General features: G+C 45.7%; 1 protein-coding gene across 1 annotated transcript in view; it reads right to left on the reverse strand.

Annotated features, from left to right (window-relative positions):
• The window catches only part of ADAMTS10 (ADAM metallopeptidase with thrombospondin type 1 motif 10), an 80,325-nt gene extending 59,235 nt beyond the window's left edge, over positions 1 to 21,090 (reverse strand). The window contains exons 1-4 of the mRNA XM_087703094.1: positions 20,919 to 21,090; positions 13,712 to 14,029; positions 8,100 to 8,464; positions 3,382 to 3,541 (exon numbers count right to left, since the gene is read on the reverse strand). Coding sequence (XP_087559220.1) covers positions 3,382 to 3,541; positions 8,100 to 8,464; positions 13,712 to 13,799 — 613 coding nt within the window. The 5' untranslated portion in view covers positions 13,800 to 14,029; positions 20,919 to 21,090. The remainder of the gene's footprint in view (positions 1 to 3,381; positions 3,542 to 8,099; positions 8,465 to 13,711; positions 14,030 to 20,918) is intronic.
• Positions 21,091 to 21,619: the final 529 nt, after the last annotated feature.

The following is a 21,619-nucleotide window of genomic DNA, read 5'->3' on the forward strand; positions in this document are numbered from 1 at the left end:
AGGGTTCAGACTCAGAGCAGGGACCAGAGAGGCTGGTTGGCCACCAGGAGGTGCCTGAGGCATGGAGCAGTGGGGAAGATCAAAGGGAGTTTGTCCCTGACGCCAGGCAATGGAGGGCGGAGAAACGGAGGCGGAAGTTATGGAGACAGATTCATAAGAGATAATCAAGCCCAGGTGGTTGTGGCTTGGCACCTCCCAAGAGAGTATATAAGAAGAGACTTTGGGAGGAGTCCTTTTGCAGGACACAACTGTTCGTAGTAATCTGGAGAACTCCTTGTCTGGTCTGCCTTGTGTTCCTGTGTCTGTTGGAGTCTGGGTTGCTGCCAACGTCTTGCCAGTGAGTTGTGTCGGGGCTTTTAGCCAACAGGATTATAATTGCTGTGAATAAAGAGTGGCAAACAGCTAAGCCTGTGTCTGCGTTCATTACCGGACGGAGGGGGGCCAGAACAAGTCAATATCATTCGACAAAGGAAATTAAAGAAGTTGGATCAAATGGATTTCAAAGATTTTTAAAAATGTTTGGGTTTCTCTTTGGATGTTCAGAGCTGCCACATTTAGTGCACAGGCGTGCTGTGGGAAAATGGGAGGGGGTTGCATGGAGTAGACAGAGATATATAGCCACAACCAGGGGTGGGATTCAAAAATTTTAGCAACTGATTCTCTGCCCAGTTGCTGGGTGGGCATGGCTTACTCAGCCTCCTGTACCACAGAGGGGGGGGGTGTTCACCCTCCCCAGGCTCTGGAGGGTTTTCTCGAGCCTCTGGGAGGGCGAAAATGGCTACCCCTAGGCTCTGGAGGCCTTATGGAGGCCGGAAACGGGTCCATTTCCAGACTTCCAGAACTTCCAGGAGGCCTGTTTTTGGCTCTCCCAGAGCCTCTGCACAGACCCTATGCTTACCTGGCATCCAAAATGGGCCATGTGGAGACTCCTGGAAGGGGCGGTGTGGGGTGGGCGTGGCCAACCAGTCCTTGCAACTACCAATTCAGTAAAAACCAGATGTAAAATTAGCATCTGGTTCACCCAAACCAGTCCGAACCGGCTGAATCCCACCCCTGGCCACAACAATATTCTTTCCTCTGGGAATCAAGGATGTTCACCCTGCACCTGACTGAGGCGTGACTAGGAAACACCTCCAGTTGGGATGGTGGATTGATTGGACCATGTGATGGACATGTGGGTGTAGGGGAAGGGACGTTGACTCTCCTGTGGATGGGGAAAACCTGGGAGACTTTCAGATTCGGGTTTTCCAGATGCGTGACCCGTCAAAACCGCGGTAGACAAAAGCGCGCTCGACAAAAGCGCGTACCTGACGTCATCAGCAGCGCGACGAAAAAAATTAAAAATAAATTAAATTGAAATTAAAATAAAATTAAAGCAAGCCGATTCACATAAAGGTAAGGGTTAGGTTTAGGGTTAGGGTTAGGTTAAGGGTTAGGGTTAGGGTTAGGTTTAGGGTTACGTTAAGCGTTAGGGTTAGGGTTAGCGTTAGGTGAAGGGTTAGCGTTAGGTTAAGGGTTAGGTTTAGGGTTAGGTTTGGGGGGGTTAGGGTAAGGTTTTCGCTTTAATTTTAAATTTACCGCTCACAGCACGATGTTTTCGTCGCGCTGTGATGACGTCACGTACGCGCTTTTGTCAAGCGCGCTTTTATCTACCGCGGTTTTGTGGTGGAACCTTCAGATGTGCCAATATGACATCTTTAATAAAATGGAACTTTGAGGGAATGCCTGCCTCGGAGTCTTATTCAGTTGGGAGTGTTACTTGGAACCCTGGCACGGACTTCCTCTGGCCTATCTGGATTAGCCATTATTTTTCAGAAAGAGGCAGGCATGTTGGATTTTGCATGAAACATCAACAGTAAAACAAAATCTGGAATGGAAGGAGGCGAGGCGGTGTTTGATGGTAAGGACCTGAATTCAAAGCGCCCACTTCTTGTTCCAAGATTACATTTGTCCAGTAGTTCTTGTTTTCCAAGAAACAAATTGGAAACAGATTTTCCCTCTTTTTCAGCTGGGGAATATAACGCAGTATCAATACACAAAGGGTAAGCTTGGCAGCTTTAATGTAAAAAAAAATGTCAGACACCCAAGGTCAGCTGGCTCGCTCTCCTCTCCTCCTTCCGGAAACTGGGAATCTAATCCCATGAATTCCAGCATCACAATTTGGAGAGGTGGTATGTGTCTCTTTCTCTTCTCCCTGGCCGCATGTCAAATCCACAACTCCGTCCTCAAACCAAATGTCTGCTGGAGTAAAACATTTTTAAACTAGCTGGATAGCTTTTTAAAGTTTCTGCCTTAATGTTATTGACCTTTGTGGTGTCTCCTACATTTAATCTAATCCAGCCTATTAACTACCCTGAATTTAATGCAAAGGGAAAAAAAATGAGTGTGGCTTTGTGGTTGCCAATAGGAACTTGAATAAAACTCTTACATGTTGATAATAACCTTCTGTTGCCCCCAGCCTCCCTCACTTTGCATAATTTTTGTGTGCTTTGCTAATCATAGGAAGGGTAGAAAATATAAGAATGTTCCAAGAACTCCCCCTCCCCTTAAGTCTTAGTCAATTACCTCCCAAAGACCGGTTCGATCGCACAGGTTGGGCCTTCTCCGGGTTCCATCCGCCAGCCAATGTCGGCTGGCGATCCTCCGGGGGGAGAGCCCTCTCTGTTGCTGCTCCAGCCCTCTGGAACGAGCTCCCCATGGAGATCCGGACCCTTACTACCCTCCCGGCCTTCCATGCAACTACTAAGTCCTGGCTGTTCCGACAGGCTGTGGGCTGTTGAAGTATCCAGCCCCGCTTCAATTGCGAATGTTGCATATTTTTAACTTGTTGTCTTGTCCTATTTATCCCCCTTCCCTTGTTTTATTGTGAGCCGCCCGGAGTCCTTTGGGAGTGGGCGGCATACAAAACTAATAAACAACAACAACAACAGTCCTCTATCTACATAATTTCAGATAATAAGCATCCAAATCAGAGATGGTATTCAGCCAGTTCTGACAGGTTCTAGAGAACCCTAGCAGAAATTTTGAGTAGTTCGGAGAACCGGCAAATAGGCTGGCCCCGCCCCTGCTGCCTCCCAGCTGATCTTCTTTGTTCCCCTGAACAGCAGAATGGAGCTGGAAAGCAGGTTAGTGGGGTGGGGAAGGAATGGAGATTTTGCAGTATTCTCCCCTGCCACACCCACAAAGCTATGCCACACCCACAAAGCCACGCCCACAGAACCGGTAGTAAAAAAATTGAATCCCACCACTGATCCAAATGTCCTTTAAAGCACTTAAAAAAAAAGAATGAGGCCTAGAAACGTATTTATTCTAAATATAAAAATATAATAGAAATCCCAATAAGACATTTCTTCATCCAATGCAGTTAAACAGAGCTCCTACCTAACACACCACAAGCTGTGTCCATATGTGGGTGCTGGAGAGATGATCGCTTGTAGATCACATGAGGGCTTCCTTCTCTTCCTTGTTCCTCACTGATATTGACCCCAAGTGTCAGGGGTTCAATAAAATACTCATCATCCTCTGCAATTATCACACCATGCTGGAAGAAAGAGGGGCAGGAAACTGCATGCTTGCATTCAATAAAAAGAACACAATTAATATCTATGGAGATTCTCAGTCATCTAATTCATGGCTGTCCCAAAGGTGCTTTTTCAAGGGGCAACTGGACTTACTTTCTTTTTGTTTTTTCCTTGAAGGGGTTTCGCTTCTCATCCAAGAAGCTTCTTCAGTTCTGATGGAAGAACTGGCTCTTAGAACTGAAGAAGCTTCTTGGATAAGAAGCAAAACTTCTTCAAGGAAAAAAAACAAAGAAAACCCAGTTGCCTCTTTTTTTTAAAAAAAAAAACACCTTTGGGACAACACAATTAATAGATTCAGTCTGATGTGTCTGTTCTGCCACTTTCTTTAAGTGGGGTGATTTCCAGACTTGGTTATTTTTTAGATCAATGTCTTGCCTGCTCAGGGGAGGATATGTATCTATGTAACACTCCCTCAGGGATGCGGTGGATCAGTGGCTAAGACGCTGAGCTTGTCGATCAGAAAGGCCGGCAGTTCGAATCCCTAGTTCCATGTAACAGAGTGAGTTCAGAGTGAGTAATTTTGATCATGTGATCATGGAGGTGCTGTAACTATGTTAAGTGTGCGGATTGGTTATAACAGTCACTTTTAAAGTGCTACTGTTAACTTTGAGTCACTAGACAAATGGATGTAAGTCAATGACGGACTGTACTGTCAAGAGCTCTTATATATCAAAGGCTCCTATACACATTATACACTTAATAAAGTGTTAATACCGCTTTATAATGCCTTGGTAAGGCCACACTTGGAATACGGCCATCCAGTTTTGGTTGCCACGATGTAGAAAAGATGTGGAGACTCTAGAAAGAGTGCAGAGAAGAGCAACAAAGAGGATTAGGGGACTGGAGACTAAAACATATGAAGAACGGTTGCAGGAACTGGGTATGTTTAGTTTAATGAAAAGAAGGACTAGGGGAGACATGATAGCAGTCTTCCAATATCTAAGGGGTTGCCACAAAGAAGAGGGAGTCAAACTATTCTCCAAAGCACCTACGGGTAGAACAAGAAGCAATGGGTGGAAACTAATCAAGGAGAGAAGCAACTTAGAATTGAGGAGAAATTTCCTGACAGTTAGAACAATTAATCAGTGGAACAGCTTGCCTCCAGAAGTTGTGAATGCCCCAACACTGGAAGTCTTTAAGAAGATGTAGGATAGCCATTTGTCTGAAACGGTATAAGGTTTCCTGCCTAGGCAGGGGGTTGGACTAGAAGACCTCCAAGGTCCCTTCCAACTCTGTTATTGTGTTGTATTTTACATTCCTTAATGAATTTCTATAGCTCTGGTTTAATTTGAGATAATTGCAGAACAACAACAAGAAGTATAGGAAAATAATAAGGAGACTCCCTCGGAACAAGAAATAATAAATAAGATACTGATGTGCGCAGAGATGGACAGACTGACTTTAGAGCTCAAAGACAAGGATGAGGCGGAATATCATGAAATCTGAGAGAAATGGTACCGATGGTTAGAAATGAGGGAAAAAGGCCGGGACAGAAAAACACAGACAAGTTAAGAATCGGAAAATATGGTATTAAGAATGTGTGATAGGTAGGAATCGGATATGTATTTATATCATTAATAATTATATAAAAGAAAGGATCAACGGACAGGTAATCTGACTGACTACATACATCTACTGTATGTAATGGATATAAAATGTAATTGTGGTAAGATCTAATCACTGTATGGAAACGTTTCTGCTAGAAATGTCACACTATGTCCAATGTTTTTAATGTTTATTTAATAAAAAACTTTTTAAATAAAAAAAGAAGTGTAAGAAAATAGCAGAGGTGTTATTTTCCTTCTAGAAGCAGTTCTTAAAGGGGAGGGGAAATATAATTAGGATAGATTAGCGAAGGTTAAGGGAATAAGAAATGATACCAAATTATATTTGGGTTTGCGGAAATACCATCCCAAGAAAACATGAAGTGAGATTTGAAAGAGACACCTACAACAACAGAAAAAGAAAACGAAAGGAGAAGAGGAGACGAGAGGAAGAGGAGGGGAGGAAGATAGAGGTAAGGAGAGGAAGATGGAAGGGAGAAGGAGAGAGGGTAGGAAGGGGAAGAGGAAGAGAGGAGTAGGGGAGAGGTAAGGGAAGAAGGAAGGGAAAGGAGAGGAGGAAGGAAGAAAGTAGAGAAGGAAGGGAGGGAGAAAAGAAAGAGCAAGGAAGAAAGAGAAAGAAAAAAGAAAAAGAAAGAAAGAAGTGGGAAGGAAAGAAGGAAAAAAAACAGGTGAGGGATGGTAAACAAAGCAACCCAAAGGGTATGTTATAACCCTGTAAATGGAAAGACAAATGTAAAAAAGAATAATAACTATGTGAATGTAGACCTATAATTGTATATAGAGAACAAAAAAGTTTTAAAAAAACTTTCCATAAAAAAAGCAAAAATAATAGAAGCAGTTCTTAAGAAATTTAGCGAATTTAAAGATCTTTTGAAACCCCCAGCTTCTGCCAACCTCACCACAACAAGCCCTGAATCGCTCTTGTGTGCCTGCAGCTAAGCGTTCAACTTCAGCCGCCCTGCGAGGCGGGGGGGGGGGGGAAGTGATGGGCCAGCAGTGGTTTCTCGCTTCCTATGAAAGCTTTGTAGCTCTTGGCCAGAGGCCATCATTCCAAACACAAGCGAGGTAGTGTGAGGATAGTTTGGCGGGAAGTTGCCAGAAACTCAAGGATCAGTCGATGGAGGCAGCTGGGAAGGGGGAAGAAAACTCTTGGCGAGGAGCACAGCAGTTGGGGGGGCATGTGTGTCTGTGGTACGGCGGGGCAGAGCGGGGGGGGGGGGGAGATGTAAAGAACAGAGGCTCCGAGGGACGCTTATAAAATTCTCTTCAAATTACCTGGCCTCATTTCCGAAATGGAGCCCGCTGCATTAGGAATTTAAACAAATGGGTGGGATTTGGCAATCAAGCACACTTTAGCTAAACATGAGAAGAAACTTCCTAATGGTAGGAGCGGTTTGGCAACGAAGCTGTTTGAGCAATGTTAAAAATGAAGGCATTTGCTTTGATGGTGGAGCAACGGAGCAGCCTGAAGTCTGGGAGGAAGGAGAGGTCAATTTTCGTTACCGGATCTGGGGTGGCAAAAATATGGACCGTGGCCAGGGGGCGGCAAAGAGATGCAGAAAACTAACTCTTTGCTGTCATCCGCTTAGCCGCTGGATTTTTGCAGAAGGAATCTGGCGGCTTTACCCTTTGACCCCTTTTTTTTTCCTGGCAAATGCTTTGCTTTCCCAGCTGCTATTTCATGCCCTACTGGCGTGGTTTGCAAATAGCCATCACAGTTGCAAGTTGCTTGTAGGCATTTTTTTGGGAAGAAGAAAGAATTTCACCACACTCTCCCCTTCCCACAGGCAAACCACCAGTCTGTCAAGTTTTTTTTTACAGGTAGTCCTTGATTTACGTCCCCAAAGCAAGGCACTGAAGTGCGTTTGGCCCCATTTTACGACCTTTCGAGCCACAGTTGTTAAGCGCATGCATTCTGGTTACCGAGTGCCCAAATTTTGATCACATGGCCATGGGGATGTTGTGACAGTTGTAAGTGTGAGGACTGGTGTAACAGTTTGAACAGCAACTTTGAGCAGTTGCTTAATGAATGAATGGAATGCAATGGAATAGCGTAGCATAGAATAAAGAATAGAATAGAATAGAATAGGATGGAATGGAATGGAATAGAATAACAGAGTTGGAAGGTACCTTGGAGATCTTCTAGTCCAACCCCCTGCTTAGGCAGGAAACCCTATACCAGTGATGGCAAACCTTTTTTGGCTGATGTGCCAAAAGCGGGGGGTGCACGGGGGGGGCGCATGCACTGGTGTGCCACACCCATAATGCTATGCGTGTGAACCCCCCGTGCACGCGTATGCATGAGATCAGCGATACCCCCCCCCCCGCTTTTGCAGCGATTTTTTTCACCTTCCCCAGGCTCCAGAGGCTTTCTAGGAGCCTGGGGAGGGTGAAAACAGCCTCCCCCCGCCCCGGACACCCTCCGGAGGCCTCAGAAGTTTCCCTGAAGCCTCTGGAGAGCAAAAAACAGATCTACAGGAAACCCAGAAGTTCAGGAATTCTGATTTGCCTGTAGGGCTGTTTTTTTGCACTTTGGAGGCTTCAGGGAAGCCTCTGGAGGGCGAAAAACATCCATAAAAGAAAGCCGAAGTCACCTGTCCAGCGCACGCATGTGTGCTGGTCAGTTGACCGGGCAATGCCTCCCGTGCCATGACAAATGGCTCCGCATGCCACAGGTTTGCCATCACAGCCCTATATCATTTCAGGCAAATGGTTATCCAGTCTCTTCTTTAAAATATCCAATGTTGGAGCATTCACAACTGGTTGTAAGTGGTTGTAAGTCAAGGACTATCTGTAAGGTTATGTTTGTAATGAACTACAATTTCTTTCATTCAGTCGCTTTGAATTCATTCAGCGTGTCTTTTGGAGCCCGGCAAAAATGTTGCTCAAAATGACCAGCAAATTTTTTGTTTTGTGAATCCCACAAGAGTTAGGAAGAAAACAAGACACTTACCAGACCGTTACAATTACTGATAGCAACTTTTGAGTTCAGGTACTCATCTTGTAAATGACCAGCATAGTGGCAATCTTCATGGAACTCATGTTGGTAGTCTATTCCGCCTCTTTTCCAATACTCCACGCGGAAGCGCCTCGCCAGCAAGTTGGTGTGCAACGTCAAGTTGAGAAGGAATTGGGTCCGGTGGGCAGAGACCTTGTAGAACACGTGCTGTTCAGGCGTGTCGTAGGAGGGGTGGCCTGCACTCCGGCGGGACCTCCATCTCTGATGGCCTTTTATGTCAAAACTGAGGAAATCCCCATTCTGATCCACCTGGATGGGGAAGGCAATCTCGTAGTGGCTGAGATTTGAGAGAAATTCTTCTGTGAAGGCAGAAGAGAATAGGAAAAGGGTAACTGAGGAGGGTGATCTGCCCTCAAAGGATCTTTAAATCAGGGTATTTAACCTTTTAGTTCCTTGGACCCTTTTGAGAGTTTGGTAAGAGCAATGTATCTGATCTCAGAAAAAAAAATGTGTCTAGATGTGTAAAATAAAATACATACACTAGTCATACATTGGATCTCAGATAAAACTAGTTATGCAGCAGAGGTGGGTTCCTACCAGTTCGCACCTATTCGGTAGAACCGGTTCGTCAAATCTACCGAACCGGTTAGAAGAGGTTCCACCAGTGGACCCGGAAAGCAGGCCACACCTACAGAAGAGGTTCCAAAAAATTTTGAAACCCACCACTGGTCCTTGGATATGATTATTCTACACTATCATGCTCTTATTTATAAAACTCAGTGCCTCTGTGAAAGGTAAGGATGACTACTGCGTTTGTGGTGCAATCAGAACATTGCGTGTGTTGAAGTTGTTTTAACGCAAACCAAAGATGCCTTTTAAAAAACAAGTTGACATCATATTCTTATGCATGCCAGTGCTGTGTGTGCGGTAATTTAAGGTGGTTCTGACAAGTGTCGTTGGCATCTTCATATCCGGCCACATGGACGGCAAGCCACTCCCATCCAGTCACATGGGTAGCAAGCCACTCCCACAAAGGAGGCCACACCCACAGAGTAGGTTCAAACAATTTTTGAAACCCACCACTGCAGTAATCATACATTGGATCTCAGATAAAACTAGTTATGCAGATAGTCCTTGACCTATGACAATTGAGACCACATTTCTGTTGCTAGGCCGGACAGTTGTTAAGTGAATTTTGACCCATTTTACAACTTTTCATGCAACAGTTGATAAGTGAATCACTGCAGTTGTTAAGTTAGCAACGTGGCTGTTAAGTGAATCTGGCTTCCCTATTGACTTTGCTTGTTAGAAGGTCACAAAAGGTGATCCCATGACCTTGGGACATTACAACCGTCATAAATATGAGTCAGTTACCAAGTGTTTGAGTTTTGATCACATGACTGTGAAAAAAAACATCACTTTTTTTTAGTACTGTGGTAACTTTGAACAGTCCCTGAATGAATTGTTGTAAGTCAAGGACTACCTGTGCTCAACTTTGAACTATGGTGCTGGCATAAATTATTGTGTATACCACAGCCAGCCAAAGCAAGTAACAGGGAGGTGCTGAATTGTATAAAAATCATAGAAGCCCAAATCACAAGATTACTGTTCTGACGCAGGCTTCCTTAAAAAGCAAGGGGGAGAGTCTTGGTCCCGGCAAAACCCCTTTTATTTACACGACTGTCAATTCCTTTCATTCACAGTCAGCAAGGCTTAATAAACAGTCTTCAGAGGAATGTTTATCAACACGAACCTTATCTCATTTGGAGAGCTGCCAAATAACTAGTTTCCAACCACAGGCAAAACTTGGCACATCTTAAAGTCACAAACAGAACTTTCCACTCTTGAAATCACCAAATGAATTGTTTCCTATGGGAGGGGCCAATCACCTCCAAAATGTGGCTTTACTCCTAAGTCGACCCTGCTTTCTTAGTTGTTCTTGTCTTCTGGTAGCTCTGCACTTTCACACACTGGGAACAGACTCCAGCTGTTCCTCTGCCTCACGGCTGTCTAGCTCCCTCTCTGCCTCCGACGCAGAGCCCTCGTCTGAGCTTTCTTCAGCCCCCAGGACTGAATTGAATTGAATTGAATTTGAATTTATTAAAATTTATAGGCCGCCCTTTTCCCTGAGGGGACTCAGGGCGGCTCACAATCACAAGGGAGGGAAGTGCAACATCAAAAACAAAACAAAATGTGAACAAAGAAAAAAATAGTAAAACGCAACTTTCGTTCAACAATCAAACACTCGGGCGGGTGAATTAGGAACCTATCCCCAGGCCTGCTGGGAGAGCCAGATCTTGAGGGCTGCGCGGAAGGTCTGGACGGTGGTGAGGGTACGGATCTCAGCGGGGAGATCGTTCCACAGGGTCGGAGCTGCAACAGAAAAGGCTCTCCTCCGTGTGGTCGCCAGTCGGCATTGACTGGCAGATGGGATTCGGAGGAGGCCCAGTCTGTGCGATCGAATTGGTCGAAGGGAGGTAATCGGCAGGAGGCGGTCTCTCAAGTACCCAGATCCACTACCATGGAGTGCTTTAAAGGTGGTCATCAGTACCCTGAAGCGCACCCGGAGACCAACAGGTAGCCAGTGCAGCTCGCGGAGGACAGGTGTAACGTGGGCGAACCGCGGTGCGCCCACTATCACTCGCGCGGCTGCATTCTGGACTAACTGTAGTCGCCGGATGCACTTCAAGGGCAACCCCATGTAGAGCCCATTGCAGTATTCCAGCCTAGAGATCACAAGGGCTCGAGTGACTGTTGTGAGAGCCTCCCGGTCTAGGTAGGGCCGCAACTGGCGGACCAGGCGAACCTGGGCAAATGCCCCCCTGGTCACAGCTGACAGCTGGTGGTCAAAAGTCAGCTGTGGGTCCAGGAGGACTCCTAAGTTGCGGACCCTATCTGAGGGGTATAAAATTTGACCCCCCAGCCTAAGTGTTGGTACATTCGCCAAATTATTGGGAGGGAAGCACAACAGCCACTCGGTCTTGTCCGGGTTGAGTACCAGTTTGTTAGCGCTCATCCAGTTCCTAACGGCCTCTAGACCCTGGTTCATCACGTCCACCGCTTCATTGAGTTGGCACGGGGCGGACAGATACAGTTGCGTATCGTCCGCATATTGGTGGTATTTTATCCCGTGCCTCCGAATGATCTCGCCCAGCGGTTTCATGTAAATGTTAAATAGTAGGGGGGATAAGACCGAACCCTGTGGCACCCCACATGTTAGGGGCCTCAGGGACGATCTCTGCCCCCCGACCAACACCGACTGCGACCTGTCCGAGAGGTAGGAGGAGAACCACCGTAAAACAGTGCCTCCCACTCCCACCTCCCGCAGTCGTCGCAGAAGGATACCATGGTCGATGGTATCGAAAGCCGCTGAGAGGTCAAGGAGAACCAGGATGGATGCATAGCCTCCATCTCTGGCCCTCCAGAGATCATCGGTCAATGCGACCAAAGCGGTTTCTGTGCTGTAACCAGGTCTGAAGCCGGACTGGAAGGGGTCAAGATAACTAGCTTCCTCCAAGGCCCGTTGAAGCTGGAAGGCCACCACCTTCTCAACAACCTTCCCGATAAAGGGGAGGTTGGAGACAGGACGAAAGTTGTTTAAAATGGCTGGATCCAAGGATGGTTTCTTCAGGAGGGGTCTCACCACCGCCGTTTTAAGTACGGCGGGGAAGTGCCCCTCCCGAAGGGAGGCGGTCACGACCGCCTGGATCCAGCCATGTGTCACCTCCCTGCTGTTGGCAACCAGCCAGGAGGGACACGGGTCCAGAATACAGGTGGAGGCACTTACAGCTCGAATGGCCTTGTCCACATCCCCAGAGGCAACATCCTGGAACTCAACCCAGAGATGATTTGCCAAGCGGTCCTCCTGTGTCTCGGCTGGGTCTACTGCGGTGGAGTCCAAGTCCGACCGAAACCGAGCTATTTTGTCCGCCAAGAATTGAGCATAGTCCTCAGCCCTACCCTGCAAGGGGTCTCCCGCATCCCTCCTGTTAAGGAACTGGCCCACGTTCCTCCCCAACCTCCTCTCTGTCCGACTCTGACATCTGATTTACTTTGGTTATGTTATGCATGCAAATTCTTTGGAGAATGGAGAAGTCAATGGTGCTAGGAATGGTTAATGGAACAAGAGGGGGCAAGCAAAGAACACATTGGCTTGATAACATCAAAACTGATACAAAGATGAATATCCAACAACTGGAAGAAGCTGTGCTAGGTATCACGGAGAGCACTTGCCTATAAAGTTGCCAAGAGTCGGACACGACTGAACAGTTTAAACAACAACTCGACTTTATTTTTCAAAAATGTTGAAAAAGATCAAATATATAATATTGGAATATATGTGCTTCTTTATTAATCCGTTAACACAATAACAAGGCAATAAATAAATTTAAATGATGGACCAGTTAGTGAAAATAAGTAGTATTTTTTCCCCCATCCAAGTTTTTGGACTGTATGTGCATAGAAGCATAACACTATTTTATTTGGTTTGGTGATAGTGGTTGTTTTTTTTTTAAAAAAAATAAAGATGAACACCCTGATTAAGGGAAAGATTAAAATGACTTGATAGGTTGTTCATCCTTTTGTGCCCCATCACTCTGGATAATTCCTTTGGCACGTTCACCTACCTGTTCTATTTTAGGATTTTCGCAGAATAATGGTGACACTTTGCACTACCAATGCAAGGTTAATGGCTAGCAAAAACAGCAGCCTTTATATACCACTTCCCAGTGCTTTACAGCTCTCTCTAAGCATTTATAGAATCAGCCTATTGGTCCCAAAAATCTGGGTCATTTTTCCCACCTCGGAAGGATGGAAGGCGGAGTCAACTTTCACCCTGGTAAGATTCGATCTGCCAAATTGCAGACAGCTGTCAGCTGGCAGTAAGCAATCAGAAATAGTCTTCAGAACTACACTCTAACCACTGCACCACCTCGGCTCATGCAGCTGAATGTTAGCAATGTGACCTTTGCAGAAACAAGACTGAAGGTCCTATGAGGCGGTGAGCCATATATTGTCTACCTTTGGCTTTAGGACTAGAAATACAAAATTTTAAATATCATTAACCATGGTAGAACTCTGTGCTTTGGGCCAGTAACACTGTACCAGGGGTGGGTTCCTGCCAGTTCTAACCGCTTCTATAGAAGAGGTTCCACAAATCTACCGTGCTGTTTAGAACCGGTTCCAGCTCCCTCCCCCCACCTGTCCGTACATCATCAAGATGAAGAGCGAGAGGAGGAATTCTGGGAGTTGAAGTCCACAAGTCTTAAAGCTGTCAAGTTTGAACACCCCTGGGTTTTTTTTTTCTAAAGGGTTAGGGATGCGAGGGTCTTGTAACTTGACAGCTTTAAGACTTGCGTGCTTCAAATGCCAGAGTTTCTGAGCCAACATTTTGGTTGCTAAGCAAGAGCGCTGTTAAGTGAGTTTCACCACACTTTACAAGTTGGCCACGCCGACCCAGTCACATGGCTGGCAAGCCACTCCCACCTGGTCACATGGCCAGCAAGCCACTCCCACCCAGTCACATGGCCAGCAAGCCACTCCCACAAAGCAGGCCACACCTACAGAAGAAGTTCTAAAAAAATTTGAAACCCACCACTGCACTGTACCTTGTGACTGAAAGGTATAGCCAGGAAGGTTGCCTGCAGACATGGTAGAGACAAGTGTCCAGGTGAGAAATCTCCAGACCGTTGCCATCTTGGGCGGCAGTGCTCTTTATAGTATCAGCTAGGTTGGACCAAGTTGACCGACTCTGCCCCAACATTTCTTTCTTTGAGCCACCACTTATGCCACTGCAAGAGAGGTTCCAGGGTCCTCCGTGATCATCCTCAGCCGCTCTCTGGAAGGCAGTGAGGATGGGGGACGTTTAAGGCGTGTTGAAGCAGGATCTCGTCCTTCAGCATGTGCCAGTTCTCTGTTGCATTGCACTGGAGGAGGTTGGATAGTGAGTGGAGACGACAGTAGCAGGGGGCAGAGGAGGGGGGGAGGGGGGGAAAGTGGGGGGGGGGGGGAGGGAAACAACAGGAAATATTAAAATACAGGTAGTCCTCAACGTACAATCCAAATTAACCCACAAATCTCTGTTAAGTGAGACACTTGAGTTTTGCCCCATTTTACCACCTTTCTTGCCACAGTTGTTAAGTGAATGACTGCAGTTGTTAAATTAATAATACGGTTGTTAAGAGAATCCAACTTCCCCATTGACTTTGGTTGTCAGAAGGTCATAAAGAGTGATCACATGATCCCAGGACACTGCAATGCAGTGGTGGGTTCCTACCAGTTCAGACTGGTTCGGCCAAACCAGTAATGGTTTGGCGGCCTGGGTCGCTGGAACCAGCAATGACACAGGCCTGCCACGCCCCCAAAATTTACGCTACTCAAAATGTATGCTACCGGGGAAGGTTATCGCAAGATTCCCATTTCCTCCCGATCGGCTGGAACTCGGGAGACTGAGAATAGATGGGGGCGGGGCCAGTCAGAGGTCGTATTTACCGGTTCTCCAAAACTGATCAGAACCTGCTAAATACCACCTCAGCATTGCAGCAGGGGTGGGTTCCGGCAATCACTAATGCTGGTTCGCTTGTTTTTTGCTTCTGCGCATGCACAGAGCAATTTGTATTGCATTGAGCATGTCCGCATGCGCGGCCCGGCCACAAGTGAATTGGCATTTGTGACTGCTGGAACCTACCCCTGCTGCAATGCAGAGTTTGGTAATCAGCAGGTTCTGACCAGTTCTGGAGAACCAGTAGCTAAAATTTTGAGTAGTTTGGAGAACCGGTAAATACGACCTCTGACTGTCCCCGCCCCCATCTATTCTCAGTCTCCTGAGTTCCAGCCGATCAGGAGGAAATGGGAATCTTGTGATAACCTTCCCCTGGAGCGGGGAGGGAATGGAGATTTTACAGTATCCTTCCCCTGCCACACCCACCATGCCACGCCCACCAAGCTATAGCCATAGAACCAGTAGTAAAAAAAAAATTGAATCCCACCACTGCTGCAATGGTCATGAGCCAGATGCCAAGCATCTGAATTTTGATCCTGTGATTATGGTGATGCTACAACAGTCATAAGTGTGAAAAATGGTCGTAAGTCACATTTTTCGAATGGCCATTGAATTAACTGTTGTAAGTGGACAATTACCTGTAGCATTTTCGCCACTGAGTGACGGAAAAAAGAGCTGAAGTTTATCTCACTCTTTCATATGTGATTAACAGAGGTTTACCATGTTAAGACACTAGGCTAGAAACTGGGGAGGCTGTGAGTTCTAGTCCTGGCTTGGGCGTAAAAGCAACTGGGTGACCTTGGGCCAGGCATTTTCTCTAAGCCCTAGGAAGGAGGCAGTAACAAACAAACCACTTCTGGAAAACCTGCCAAGAAAACTGCAGGGACGTGTCCAGGCAGACTCTGAGAATTGGACATGACTGAACACAAGGGGGGGAAAGGCATGTGTGCAGAGCATAAAATGAAGCATGGTGCTTCAAAAAATTTTTTTTTAAAGTTCTGGAACAAAACTGGTTACAAAAGCACCAAATGAGCCAATGCTTCAATGGGAAAACATTTTTCAGACGGATGATAAGAGAGCTGTTCAAATTTCTTGACTTCCGTGGCCTTTTTCTCTCCTCTTGAAACCAACGGAGAAAAGACGGAGAAGAGAACGCGGAGACCGAAAAGCGATTCAGAAATATCAAGTGGACGTTGCGCAGGAAGCAAAACGTCAGCAGAGGAGGAAAAGAAAGAGAAGGGAAGAAGGAACGAGAAGAGATTTGAGCAGACTGGAGGGAAACCCGAAACTGGCAAAGTAATGGATGGAAGAGCGAAGCAGAACCGGTTAATGGATCACGGGAAGAAAAGGCAACGAGAGAGAGAGAGAGAAAAAAAGAGACATTCATTCAGCTGATGGTAGAGAAGAAAAGAAAAGAAAAAGGAATAGCAAGAAAGGAATTCAGCTCAGAGCATGCCTGTCTGAAGTCAGCATTTTTCCTCTGTCAGCCTTCCAGGCTGAGGCCTGGTTTACCTCAGCTTCATTAATTGCCTCGCATTTCAGTGCGTGAAGCAGCTTCCCTTGGGCGCTTATGAATAATTACTTCTCATTACCCTTCAGCAACTCCCAGTCCCAGCTGATGGACACCCAACCCAATGCTTTCCCCCCCACCAGTCTGTCTTTTATCTGCATCCCCCCCCCCCCCCGCCAAGCCTCTGGTCCTGTTGCATTTTTCACTCGTGCTTTAAATTTCTGCGGATTCAGGAAATCGCTGGCTCAGCTTTCCTACTTGGTGTCCTCCAGATGTGTTGGAACATGTAGCTGCATTTCCACTCGGCCTATTTGGCCTTACCTGGTGGCATCTGGGAAGCACCAGAAGGTTGTCTTAGACAGGGACTGTCATATCAGAGCTGCAAAATCGCAAATGTTCGAGCAGTGATGGCTAACCTTTTTGTCCTCACGTGCTGAAATTATGTGCATGCCACACCCATAATGCAACGAGCTCCTGCACATACGGGCAACCCCCCGACCTCCGTGCCTTATTTTGGGCCTAGCAGGAAACCTGAAAATCAGCTGGCCGGCGGGAGGCGCGTGCGCATGTGCAGTGGAGCTGAGCTGGGCAACGGCTCACGTGCCCGCAGATAGGGCTCTGTGTGCCACCTCTGGCATAGGTTCCCCATCGCAGCATTAGAGGGCAGCAAAGAGAGCTTCTCTTTGCTGCCCTCTAGTGCATGTCTGAATTTTGGCAACTCAAATACAGTTACTCTGTTGTAGACTTTTTCTCCCCACCCTCCCCCTTCCTCCTCCTCCTCTTCCTCCAAACATATTGTTGTGGAGGAGAGGAAGGGAGGGAGGGCAGCTAGTCTTCCTTTCACCACCAGAGCCGGAGAGAATTTAGCCATTTGGCTCGGTCTCTGGTTTGAGAAGATCTTAATGGAAATCAGATGAGGATTGATTTTTGCTCCAAGGGGTGCCTCTTTTTTTGTGCTATGAAGCAAATCAGGACATTTTCTGCAGGGCTTTCCATCCTGTAGTTCATGTTTGTAGGATGGAACCTGTGATTTATTTAACATGTTGGAGATCTCAAGCAGAATGAAGAAAATTCTGAGGAAAGCCACCCCTCAATTTCCCCTTTTCTTTGAGTTTTCACCTAAATCTTCTCCCTCGTGGTAATCAGAGAGTTGGTTAAGGGAAATCCACCCACCCTTTTGATACCATCACCACAGCATCTCCAGGGCAGATGCACATGGGAAGAAATTTCTTGGATTAAACCATGATCATCTCAGTTTATCTCAGCCTGGCACTGTACTTTCAATAAATGTTGGGACTATATTTCCCAGAATTCCACCTGCTACATATTTGGAAGGCACTGTGTCCAGACAGATGCAACTGGGAAGCAGGGGTGGGTTTCTCGCCCCGTTCCAACCGGTTCGGTTGGAATGAGGCCGGCGGCGTCCTCGTGCACGCGTGCGGTGCACGCATGCGTACTAGCATCTGCGCGACGCTCCAGCTGCTCCTGGAGGATCGCGCAGGCGCTGTATGCGTCCTGCGCATGCGTAGAAGCGCAGAACTCATCAAAACCGGGTAAGGACCGCGGGCGGGCGGGCGCACCCTTCGCCGTTCCCGGAAGTTACTTACTTCCGGGTTTGCCGACCAACCGGTTCGCAGGGACCGCCGCGAACCGGTTGAAACTCACCCCTGCTGGGAAGCCTACAAACAAAACTAGAATCATTCCAGTTCTATTCTGCTAGTTCTCCAACAACTGTGAATTAAGATACTGCACAGTACAGGAACCAAATAATTCAGTCATCTGCTATGAATCCACTTTAAGGAGCACCTACAGGTAGATCTGGAGTAATGATTGCAATGGAGCCAGCCTGCCCATTACAATCATAATGGTTGTAACAGGAGTCACACAATTTGATTTTACAACTTTCATGGTGTGACAGTCATTAAGCAAACACGGCAATCATAAAATGGACACAACAGTTGTTAAGCAAATGCTGTGGTTGTAAAAGCCAACCCATAGGCGCAGTTTTGTTGAAAACTGGAAGTTAGTGCTGCTTTCTGGCAAAACTGTTGTAAAACGTGGACACATAATTGCAAGACACTGCACAACCACAATAAAGGCAGCCATGTTGCCAAGAACTCAGACTCCAGTCATGTGACTGCAGGGAGCACTGTCAGAATTTTAGATCCAGGTTGTGATGCTTTTTTTGGAGTTAGTCATAACAAAGCAACTGGTATAACTCAAAGATCTATTTCTCACAATCTCAGCCTCTCCATCTGTATATGGCACGATCTGGCCATATGTAGATAGGTGGAAGGAAGGAAGGAAATATATTTGAACCAAAAGAAAGAATGAATAGAAAGTAGATTTGAACTGATGGAATACAGTGGAAGAAGAAAAAAGAAAGGGTAGGATATAGATCTAATTACGGTAATAAAATAATAAATAAATCAAATTTACTGTCTGTCATTTCAGAGGAAGAAGTGTGTCCTTCCCAAATTTTCTACCAGTGTATTATTTTCCTTCCTAAATTAACTGTATTACATTTAAACATTTTAATATTCTGCATAACAATGATATATCTTTCTGTGTACATTTTTCACATATACAAATATATCCATGCACATACACATACATACATTGACAGCACATTTTCTAGCATGATATATCTGAGATATAGAATCTTTGAACATATTTTTTTCCAGTTCCATGCTTTTCTGTGCACACTCTCATCTCATACCAGCCTCTTTTACACTTGTTGTTTTTAATTCAAGAACTTCATGGCAAAATTTAAAGACAGAAATTGTAATTCCATCTCGGTTGAAGTATTTATCTTGGATGTGCAGATTAGGTATAACCCAGAGGAAGTGAATTCTTCTCCTTGGATATGTAGCACCCAAATTGATGGATTCAATTAATTAAAACAAAGGGCTTTTAATTTACATTTTAAGGATTTGTTGATGATACAAGAAAGTCCAAGTAGTGGACTTGCTTTCATTAAAAGACAGACAGAGGTAATCTAACAGGTTTTTATTACTTACTTACTTACTTATTTGATTTATTTATGCGCAGTGCAAAGGGATTCTAATTATATTTTAAGAAGGATTTGTTGATGATATGATGGTTCACTGATAAAAAAAACACAACCTGTTTTAAAAAGTGGTGGACTTGCTTTCATACAAAGTTTTAAGTAGAAAGAGATCATCTTGCAGGACATCTATCTATCTATCTATCTATCTATCTATCTATCTATCTATCTATCTATCTATCTATCATCTATCCATCCATCCATCCATCCATCCATCCATCCATTCTGTACTGTAGTCTGTCTGTCTGTCTGTCTGTCTGTCTGATTTATATGCTGCTCATTTTGTCCTGAGGCGACTCTGGGCATCTTATAAACACTAAAAGCTAAAACAGTAACAGGAATAATCATAGTTATACTAAAAATATAACATTAAAAGATTAAAAGAAGATGGGGATTTGGGGGGTGGGGGGAGAAAAGGACGGAATACCACAAGAGGTGGCTTTTCCTTTACACCTCCAGAGCAATTTCAAGACACAAACACAAACACACAGGAGGTCAGGAGCCAAAGCAGAGAAGGCTCTTCTCCTGGACCTTGCCCACCCAAATTTCTTGCCAGGCAGGATCCATAGCATGTCTTCTCTGGCTGCATGAGGGGTAGGTGGGTTGTGAACCCATAATGTTATCTTTCGGCTTTGTCATTCTGTTTCACTTCTGCTTTTGCACATCTATTAAAGGAGCAGAATGTCTGCAAATTCCCCCAGAGCATGAGCTCCCAAACATCTGGATTCTAATCTTGATCCAATTCCAACTTGTCTTGAAGGCTAAACCTCTTTTATTAAGCTCTTGTTATTTGCACTTCTAATCCATGAGATGTAAACTCTGGGCTTTCCATCTTGACAAATGTTTACTTGAATATATTAAAAGAATATGTTCCAAGGGATTAATTAAATGGGTGGTGCTTTGGCTTTTTTTTCAATTTTTAATTTTAGATTGGGGGGGGTGCGGGTGGGTTTCAGATGTTTTCCAGGATCTAAGTCTGAAGAACATATGATTTGCAGATGCGGTGCCAGCTCTCCAGACGCTCTTGCAAAATTAGCGCCGCCGTTAATGGGGTATTTTGCAAAACCATCCAGGAAAAATAAAAAGGAGAGATTGCCATACAAAACCGAAAAATAAGAGAGATAAGAGATAGAGGCAGACAGAGAAGCGGGCTGTCTAGTCGGAGGGCAGGGCAGGGCAAGGAAAGGCAGACATATAATTCCACACCGCCTGACAGGCTGCCACAGAAGACAGGTAATTAAAAGCAGACCCAAAAGGGGGGAAAAAAAAAACCCAATGTCTTGAGGGAGATGCAAACTGCAACTTTGCAACCAGATGGTCGAGGACTATGGCGAAAAGGAGCAGCAGCAGCACCCCAATCTGTTGGCTCACGAGAAACAATGACAGGCCGTTTTCTGCATACGTGTGAAGCTTTGGGAACATCTGGCAAGCATTGCCTCCCCCCCCCATCACCCCGCTCCTCATGCTTCCCCCCACCTCCCACCCAGAAGGTGAGAGGAATCCTGCCCGATTTCAGGACCTTACCGCTCTCAGCTGGAGCAAACCCCTTGGGCAAGCCGCGCTCAGCTCCACCAGCTCCGTAGCATGGCAGTCCCCAGTCCTGGGCGCGGGGTTTTGAGCCTTTTGCTGGGATGGCAAACTTCAAGGGGCCAGCCAGGGCTGGAGAAAGGGGGTGAGAGAGCGGGGGGGGGGGGGAGAGAGAGGTTGGAGCAGGGAGAAAGAAGTAATTTTGCTTACCCTTTTGTGAAAGTGGCTTGTGTTTTATTTTCTCTCTTGGCTGCCCCCAAATTCGTGTGTGTTTTTTTTCCTCCTCTTGTCAGAAAGTGCTCCAGACTTGAGAGCAAGGCTTTTCCTAAGCCACAGCTGGAGGAGGTGGGGAAGAAAAAGAAAGAGAGAGAGAGAGAAAGAAGGAGAGGGTTTTTTTTTTAAAAAAGGAAAGAAATGCAGGCTAACGGGTTAAAGGGAGTGTGGAGGAAGGCTCTTTTTCCAAATGCAAAAGGTCTATGAGAGAGGTTAGCAAGGAGTGTGGGGTGCAATAGGTTGCTCTTTTAAAAAAAAAAAAGAGGAAACTCTTGCCAGGCTAAATTAGAAGAAGGAGAAGAAGGGGGAAAAAAAAGAAATTCAACCACTCTTGCCTTTTCACCAAAAATAACTCCTCCTCCTCCTTTACTGACGCCATCTAAAGGCAGGTCTTTTTTGCTGTGATAGGATCAAGTCACCGTGGAAAAAAAAAAGGATCAGGACAAGTTATTTCAATTGCCCCTCCAAAGAAAGTCTGGTGTGTTTTTTTTTTTTAATGGCAACCTCCAGAAACGCTTTAAAATTAAATTAGCTGTAAAGTAGCTGTAACAAGCCCAGGATTGCTTAGCCTTTTGGAAGTGGAGCTTATCTGCTATTATAAACCAGGGTAAGTTTTAAGAAGCTGCAATATTCTTAGT

The sequence above is a fragment of the Thamnophis sirtalis genome, unplaced genomic scaffold (assembly GCF_051295495.1).
Source record: "Thamnophis sirtalis isolate CommonGarterSnake01/CBP01778 unplaced genomic scaffold, rThaSir2_p1.2 scaffold_1, whole genome shotgun sequence".
Classification (NCBI taxonomy): Eukaryota; Metazoa; Chordata; class Lepidosauria; order Squamata; family Natricidae; genus Thamnophis; species Thamnophis sirtalis.